General features: G+C 36.2%; 1 protein-coding gene across 1 annotated transcript; it reads right to left on the reverse strand.

The window, feature by feature from the left end:
* Positions 1-299: 299 nt before the first annotated feature.
* psmb4 (proteasome 20S subunit beta 4) lies at positions 300-5,799 on the reverse strand. The gene is made up of 7 exons (XM_073822166.1): positions 5,659-5,799; positions 4,760-4,966; positions 4,525-4,671; positions 1,861-1,942; positions 890-1,006; positions 695-783; positions 300-449 (listed from the first exon to the last, which is right to left on the reverse strand). Exons 1-7 carry the CDS (start codon positions 5,781-5,783, stop codon positions 437-439), a joined length of 780 nt encoding a protein of 259 aa, XP_073678267.1. The 5' UTR covers positions 5,784-5,799; the 3' UTR covers positions 300-436.
* Positions 5,800-9,304: the final 3,505 nt, after the last annotated feature.

A 9,304-nucleotide genomic window follows, 5' to 3' on the forward strand; every position in this document is an offset into this window, starting at 1 on the left:
TGCTCTATTCTTTTTCTATTCTATCCGTTTTCATTTTATTTACTATATAATTAAAAAACCTTCCTACGTATGTTGCAATAAGATAATCTGAGACTTGTCATAGCACTTACATAGCATTGCTCTTTTGTTGATCTTGATTGCTTCCATTGTCCTCATTTGTAAGTTACTTTGGAAAAAAGCATCTGCTAAATGAAATGTTTTAAATTCATACAATTTCAAAAATGTAAAATTGATCATAGAAAATCATTACACATTGGATTTTTGATCTATTGACCAATTAAAGAAGAACAATGAGCACACAATTTTATCAAGTTTATTTATGTATAACAAAAGAGCAGGAAACAATTCTAACTGTAGTCTTGGCAATACAATAGTGATCTGGTGGTGCTAAGAGCATGTCCGAAGATGAGGCAAAACAGGGGCAGCAGAATAGGATTCATTCAAAACCACTGCAATAAAAACAAACAGCAGTTAGTTGGTCAATACAATGAATCAGTGATTATGATGTAACTGAATTTCAATATGCACTGCATTGATATGTATATCCAACAACCTTGCACAGCACTAAATAAATTAATACTTATATTCGGACATATATTCAGATAAAAACATCCAGTGCATACGTTTCCAAATAGAAGTGTATATTTAAACCATAAAGAGAAAATATTTAGTTGAATCATGAATTTCAGCCTACCTGACCAGATGGGCAATGTCCCAGTTTGTTTCAGATGACAGTGGTCCTATAATCTCAACACCTTCAGCTGTTACAATGGCAATTTCATGCTACAGAAAGACCCAAGAAAATCAATTATTTCTTGAAACACACGTACAATGAAATAAACCTGAGATGAGGATCTAAAGGAGATAGAGAAGAGCGAGCATGTCTTACCCTGTTGTAGGAGCGGGCATCACGGTAGTATAGAACTTTCAGGCATCGCTCTATCAGTGCTCGTGCTTCGTCCTTTGTGATTTCTACCTTGTTCTCCAACACTTCCCTCATCAAGGGCTGCAAAACAATATAAGGATTTTAAGTTAATTTAAAGGAAACCTCTGGTATTTAGACTTATATGGCTAAATATAATACATGATGTCTCTTATTGAAATATGTAGAAGAAAAACTATGAAAAAATCCACATTTTGGACTACAGGGGGCACCATTATTTTGATGCCGTCAAATGGTTGCACTTGGTGAGCAACTGGCGCTACTTGTTGCTATTTTTACAACTCTGGAAATAAAATACTGATACAATTCCACATTGTGTGACTTTTGGTTGTAAAGCACAGCTTTCCCAGCGAAAAGAAGAGGAAAAAACAATGGCAGTACGACTGTGGATGAGTAAAACTTACTAAATACCCTCGTCTTTGTTCTCTCCACTTTATCCCTGATGCCTTTGAGGCTTTTAGTAGACCACAGCTAATGAAAGAGCTTACAAACGGCAGAGGCAAGAAATGCTAGATGCCATGCTTGTCATGACACCGCAGCCACTGAAGTAGTTTCTCAGCGCAGATTTACTCGATATTTGGGGGCGTTTAGACTTCTTGTTAGTCTACGTTTATATCAATCGCAACCTGTAATCTTTTTCAGTAGCTGTGGACATCGTATTAGGATTTTATTTTCCGAGTTAAGCTAGTAGCTCACCGAGTGCAGCAATTTCACATTATCAAAATATTGGCGCCCACATAGTCTAAAATATGTATAAAACAATGTTTTTTTTTTAAATAACATAAATCTTTCATAGGTTTTGTACTACATATTTCAGATTATATAAATTTATAACATTTATGTTGTGTTAAGTCATACAAGTCTTAAAACCTTTAAAAAGCAAGATAATCTGATCAACAAAAAAAAGCAAACATTACCTGAGCCAAATATGCACCAAATCCAGTTGCTACTGTTGGGGCTTCATATGCAACTCCTAACTTGTCCACATAACCAAGAAAGCTTAAAAAAGCATAACAAACTGTGTTCAGTAAAAGTTGCATAACAGCAGAGAACTCAAAGTGATCACTGGGTCACAAAATTGACCTTATTTACTACATTTGCAATGACAATAGTAATTGTTGTAAACTGAACAAAACCTTACAGGTAAGAGAAAATTGTCTTTAAAGTTGTCCAAATAAAGTTCTTAATGCATATTACTAATCAAAAATTAAGTCTTGATATATATATATATATATATGGTAGGAAATTGACAAAATATCTTCTTGGAACATGACTCTTATGACTATTAAATATCCTAATGATTTTTGGCATAAAACAATTTTTTTTTTTTTGACCCATATAATGTATTTTTGGTTACTGCTACAAATATATCCATGAGTAGTTCACTTTCATAACAATTTATAGATAATGTACTCAGCCCCTTGTCATCCGAGATGTTCACGTCTTTCTTTCCGTAAAGAAAGATTTAAAGAAATTATGTTTTTTTGAGGAAAACATTTCAGGATTTCTCTCTATATAATGGATATATATGGCACCCCGAAGTTTGAACTTCCAAAATGCAGTTTAAATGCAGCTTCAAAAGGCTCTAAACGATCTCAGCCGAGGAGGACGGGTCTTATCTAGTGAAACGATCAGTTATTTTCTAAACAGATTGACAATTTATATACTTTAACCTCAAATGCTGGTCTTGACGCTTCTTCCTTGGCTGGGATCTTTTAGAGCCCTTTGAAGTTGCATTTAAACAGCATTTTGGAAGTTCAAATTTCGGGGGTACTATACATATTCATTATATAGAGAGAAATCCTAAATTGTTTTCCTCAAAAAAAAATTTCTTTACGACTGAGGAAAGAAAGACATGAACATCTTGGATAAAGATAAAAAGATAAAGAGACTTTATTGTCATTGTAGTTATACAACAAATTTTTTTGGTAGCTCACAGAGGCTAGCAGCAATAAAACAAGAAAGCTGCACAGATAAACATAGTAAAATTATAAAATAAATAAGTGTATAAACTAAAAAGGCACTTAGTATAGTAATTAGGGGTCGACCGATTATTGGCGCCGATATTAAACATTTTTACGATTATCGGAATCGGTTATTTTCAATAATTTAATTTTGAAATGCGCTCTTTGGCTCCGTTGCAGCCTGTCAGAGCTCACCACTCTGTGCCCTAGAGCAGTCTCCGCCCACCGCGCATCTGATTTGTTGGGAGTCGTGACTCCGACCAATCAACTCGAAGGCTGAAGGCACTGAAGACACAGACAGAACGCTTGCTGGAGCTGCGAGCGGCAGTAATCAGTTGTCTTTCAAAGGTAAGTCAGCAGCAGACGTTAATTGTGTTTCAGTAATTCACAATCCTTTACGGTGAAGTTGCAAAAACACCTCAATGTTATCTTGATTTCCCGGATGCGGAAAACACGGACATCATGTACATTTATTGATATCATGTACAGATTGTGTAGGTAACTATAAAGTGCACACTCCTCTTCTCCCAGCTTACCAGAGACTTACTTTAATGTCTTTCGGGAGGAGAGGATGAATTGCGTGTTGTAAATCCCACAGCTCGGATTCAGCGTGAACAAACATGGCGGCGCCCATCACCCGGTACAGATTAACAAACGCAGTCATTATAAAAGTGTGTTTGGATATAAGGCGCACTGCATTATAAGGCGCATAGAATAGAAGAGGCAGTCGGGGACGCATTCTGATCGGATGTTTTCCATGCTTTTTTATTAGTAATCTCATTTGTAAAAAAAAAATAACTTATTTGATTAAAAGACAAATTAATGTTTTTATGCCTTCATTTGCACTGTACTCTAAATTAAAACTAATGGAAATGTGTAGACATATGGGTTCAAAATATCGTTTATCGGTGCATTTGATCTGTAATAATCGGTATCGGCCCTGAAAAACACATATCGGTCGACCCCTAATAGTAATAGACAAAGAAATTTAAAGAACAGAAATGTAACAGTATTTACAGTGTGCTAGTTAAGTGCAAACATGAATGTCCCAACGACAAGGGGGTGAGTACATTATCTTTAAACTGTTGTTATGAAAGTGAACTAATCCTTTAAGACTGGTTTTGTGGTCCAGGGTCAGATATAGAAATATGTAAACTACGGTTTCACCCACCTCTAATCTGCTAAATGTGACTGAGACATAAAGATATTAGGATAATATTATAGACATAATGTCATGAATTGCTGTAAAGCTTCTTTGAAACAAAATGTGTAAAACCGTGTACAATTCTGTCATTAATTACTCACCATCATGTCTCAAAACTCATAAGATCTTCATTCATCTTCAGAACACAAATTAAAATATTTTTGAAATCCGAGAGCTCTTTGACCCTGCACCGACAGCCACGCAACTACCATGTTCAAGGCACAGAAAGGCAGTAAGGAAATCGATTACAAGTAAAACTCTCCGATTTCATCAAAACTACCTTAATTTGTGTTCTAAAGTTGAAAGAAGGTCTTACGGGGTTTGGAACAACATGAGGGTGGGTTATTAATAACAGAATTTACAATTTTGGGTGAACTATCCCTTTAACAATAGTTGTCCGGATACGGTCTCACCTCTCTCCATTGTAAAATCCACCAATGACCACTGTGTTCCACAAGGGGTTCATCTTGCTGCGGCGGTTGTACATGACCCGCGTGAGCCAAGAGTGGATGGCTTTGGGGGTGTAGCTGTGTCCATCACCAAGAAGCTCTTCATCAATCCTAAAAAACACAGATCAAGTGCTATCTTTTAAAGTACACTGAAACCAAACTAAGTATTCAACCAAGTCATAAACGTGTGTGTACTTACACCATCTGCTCAATGACCTGTTTAAGGTACTGGTAGTCAGCATAATCTCCTGAGGCTCCCAGGATGGTGTTGCCATTGACCTTCATGAGTCGGGAGATGTTACGGAAACGTGCCAGGGAGCCGTAGGAGCCGAGCATGTCAGCAGCGATGATCACACCACCAGTGAACTTCACACCCAGCACTGATGTACCTGTTACCATGGGGTTGCTGAGAAACATTGAACATTATAATTAATAAAAGACAAATTGAATGTAAATATACATACATACATACCACGAGTTTTAGAAAGAATTATCTTATGCTCAACAAGGCTGCGTTTATTTGATCAGTAAATATATATATATATATATATATATATATATATATATATATATATACTTTAACTAAATTCTAAAAAGTTCTTTAACAGAAATCAATGACCTTAAAAGTTCACAACTCATATTTTGCATTCTTGCATATCGCGCATTTCCATTTATTAAATGGCCGTAAAGATTTTTTAATTGTGTATTATTTTATTTATTAGTCTTATTTTTTACAGTTATAAAAACATATATAATGTACTTCGTGTGTACATTCTCATATGTAATGTACATAATTAAGTATTAAAACACACAGGTTTTGATATTTGCCTATTCATTAGCATTACTGCTAACAAGCTAACTTACAGCCGGACCTTTCAACTTTTACTTTTTCACTAGATGAAGAGTAGAAAAAGAAACATAAATTATATTCAGACTATATTAAAATGACTTTAATATTTTTAAAAATATATATCGGAGACAGTTCTTCGGGGTAAACAGCAACTTTCCTCCATGATGATGCAGCAGAGAAAGGCAAATCGAAAGCACAAACTTAATGACTGCTAAAAGCACAAAACGGACAAGTCGTGATGAACTTACAGTGTGTGTTTGATGGGTCCACATCCTGGAGCCGCACTACTGCTGCTGTTACCCGGGAATGAATAAAACTGACCGGGTTTCGGTCCATTCTCCCAGAAATTCAGCTTCAGTCCATTCGCCTCCATGTTCAAAACTGACGGAAATGACGCTACCGCTACGCGTTCTGTGTAATACGCGCTAAGCATTATGGGATATTGGGTTGTATTTATTATTATTTTTGGTAATTTCCTTAGGTTTAGAATGGGTTGTGTTGAGAAATCAGTTGCCCTTTACCAAAAGTGATATGTCTGTCGTTCATATGTAAAGCTATTAAAACGATCAATAAAAACGATCTAATGAATATTTTTACTTATTACTTACATGAGCAAAAATAAACAGAGTATGAAAAATTTGTTTAAAAAATAAATAGAACTGTTTCTTTTTTTCTTTTCTTTTTTGTATAACCTGAAACCTAGAAGAACATTTTCAAGTAATGGGTTCATTCAATGGGGAATTTAAAACTATTTACAGTGGTGGCCAAATTATTATAGAACATTAGTATTTTCACCAGGTAAAATTGTTTTAAGTCAGTTATTTCTATCTTTTGCTGGAGTGTGTCAGTAAGAAATATTAGTTTACATTTCCAAACATTCATTTTTGCCATTAACTGTAATAATCTAGAGAGATTTTTCTTTGCACAAGGAGTCTGACAACAGCCAGTGCTCCACACAGAGATCTGATCTCACCATCATCCAGTCTGTCCGGAATCACATGAAGAAACAGAACAAACTGAGACAAAATAAACCCAGAAGAACTGTGGCAACGTCTCCAAGATACTCCAAGAAATGAACCTGCAAAGCTACAGTACTGTTCAGTTTTAGGCACACGTGTAAAATGCTGTAAAATGAGGATGTTGTCAAAAAATAATGTAGTAAATTATTTTTTCGTTTTCAGTTAACTTCTATTAACTAATTAAATCAACATTTGGTGTGACCATCCTTTGCATTTAAAGCTTTTGCCCTAGGTGCACTTTGCACAGTTTTTCAGGTAGCTTTGCAGGTTTCTTGAAGCATGGAGACGTTGCCACAGTTCTTCTGGGTTTAGTTTGTCTCAGTTTGTTCTGTTTCTTCATGTCATTCCATATAAACTGGATGATGCTGGAAAAATTTCACTGGATTATAACAATTAATGGCAAAATTAATGTTTGGAAATGTAAACTGATACTTCCTAATGACACACTACAGCTGTCACACTATATGCAGGATGAGGAGTGGAGATGAACAGGCAGGAACCGGAGTAAAATAAACACTGATGTTTAATGAAAATAAAACATGGAACATAGAGAAAACAAAGAACATGGAGCTGAACAAACCGGAAGTAACGTTATCGACTGACCAAGGGGAGTGAGCAGACACAGACTTATATACACTGTAGAGTTGTGACGTTCGCGAACGAACCGATTCTTTTGAACGGCTCATAAACATGAACGATGGGAGCCGAGTCGCGGCTGGGGGGGAGCCGTTCTTTCTGTCGTTCTATTTTCCTATGCGTGTTTCACACAGATGCACACAAATTATTCCCGGATGGTCTACTACTTAACTTAAGAATTCGAAGTGCGGATCAATGCACACTCTAATAACGGCTAATATTGCCCACAACACATTGCACGGTGAACGAGGATCCGATTAGAACTACAAACACGCATAAAAATTGTTTTAAAAACTACAAACATGGCGGATACGCGCGACCAACGGACAGGTAGAGAAAGGTGTTTTTGTGATAAATCAATGTGTAACCTAATAAAAAATATTTAATTAATGTTATCCATGGTATATTTCATGTGCAGCAACATTATGAACTTTTGTAATGATAGGTTTGGTCATTAACTTTTAAATGCATCATTATGCAAACACGAGCAAAGTTCTCGGCATAAAAGACTCGTATAAGAATGTGCCTCTTCATTTCTCTCTAATACGGTAGGAAATCAAATTAAACGAAATGTAGATGATATTAACTGACAGGGCAGTTTAAACAGTGACAGGATTTAGGCAACTAAAGCAACAGACGAAATAGTATGTCCCAAAGCTTGCCTACTACTCTGCTACATACTCAAAAGTATGTACTTTTTCTTCACAAAAAGAGTACATACTTTAAGGGCATAGTATAAGTATGCAAATTGGGACGCAGCAACACACTTTGTACTAAAGGTAAATCCAAAATAGTGATGTCACTGTCTAAGCAGAGGGATGTTGTGCAACCCTATGGAATATAGTCCACAAATTAGGTAATAATCAATATTTCAGAATAATTCAAACTCAGATATTGGTGTGTGATACCTGATTTTTAATTATTTGACTACAAATCTCAGCTCATCATTTCATCCCAGTGATTATTTCCAGGATAAACTGAGATGCCCCCAAGCTGGCTTCTTAAAACTGACTAAATATTTAAAAAGAGCCAAAAGAGCCGTTCTTTTGAACGGCTCTTTGAAAGGAACGGTTCGCCAAGATCCGGATCCCCTCAAAGAGCCATAAATCCCATCACTAATACACTGAAACAGGGGTGTGGTTACAAAGGAGATAACAAGGATAACCAGGGGGAAGTACAAATATGGGCAAGACTAAACCAACTAAGACTTAACCAAAAGGGGGAGACAAGGACTAAACCATGTGGACTAGAAACAGAAGGGGAGAAAACACTGGGAGAACAGAACAGAACAAGACATAATCCTGACAACAGCAAGATACTTAAACCATTTTTTCAACTTGTGGAAATACTAATGCTTTTAATTATTTTGGCCACCGCTTTTTTTAGTATTGTAAAGTTCTTGGTTAGCATTATGATGACATTTTGTTTTACAAATTAATTTACACACAGTAACACCACAAGCTTTTGTTTTTCCTTACCTCGTGTTTTTTTTTTTTCAAACATAGTTTGCTAGTTAAAAGACTATGACTACCACAAGGATTTAAGTTTTCTTGCTTGACAAATCAACAACTGTGTAGTCCTTATGTAGCTTAGATAATATTTTACTCATAAATACAAAGCCACTAGCTGTTCTAAAAACCGAAAGGAAATTAGACTTAGACTTAAGCTAATTAGTCTTCTCGGTTGGCCTACAACTTGACGTCAAGTCTGAACAGCTCTATAGATAAAGTTTCAGTTCATTATTCAGGCCTCATAAAATGCCGCCACAGGCCTAGTTTGAAGTTAAAGAGTAATAGAATATTCAAAGGGAAAGTGTCTGCTAAATCAGTGATTCTCAACTCCAGTCCTCGGGGCCCACTGCTCTGCACATTTTGTATGTTTCTGAATCTGACACACTCAGTTAAGTTCATGGATCTTTCTCCTAACGAGCTGATTATCTGAATCAGGTGTGTTAAATCAAGGAGACATACAAAATGTGCAGAGCAGTGGGCCCCCATTGTGTTCATGGGGTGCCTAAAACCTATGCCTCACAGCATGTATAAAAAGTGAAATTCTGCACAGGAAACAAACCCACCAGGACACATTCCCGCTAAATTCCATTCACATCAGAAAGTGAAGGCCATTTGTTTTAGCAGCTGAGTAAACGTTGTAACGAACCTTGGGAGTCATTGGCAGAACTAACAAATAAAACTTTAGCTGGAAACAGATGCTTATTTTGCTTTGTTAATCAGCCATCTCA

The sequence above is a fragment of the Garra rufa genome, chromosome 17 (genome assembly GCF_049309525.1).
Source record: "Garra rufa chromosome 17, GarRuf1.0, whole genome shotgun sequence".
NCBI classification, from domain to species: domain Eukaryota; kingdom Metazoa; phylum Chordata; class Actinopteri; order Cypriniformes; family Cyprinidae; genus Garra; species Garra rufa.

What these genes read in the sequence shown, in the direction of transcription:
- psmb4 (XM_073822166.1), bottom strand. Translation starts at nt 5,783, where the DNA reads ATGGAGGCGAATGGACTGAAGCTGAATTTCTGGGAGAATGGACCGAAA. An exon ending in TTGGTGCATATTTGGCTCAG is followed by an intron (nt 1,007 to 1,860) that starts GTAATGTTTGCT and finishes ATTGTTTTGCAG; the next exon opens with CCCTTGATGAGGGAAGTGTT. An exon ending in ATGCCCGCTCCTACAACAGG is followed by an intron (nt 784 to 889) that starts GTAAGACATGCT and finishes GTCTTTCTGTAG; the next exon opens with CATGAAATTGCCATTGTAAC.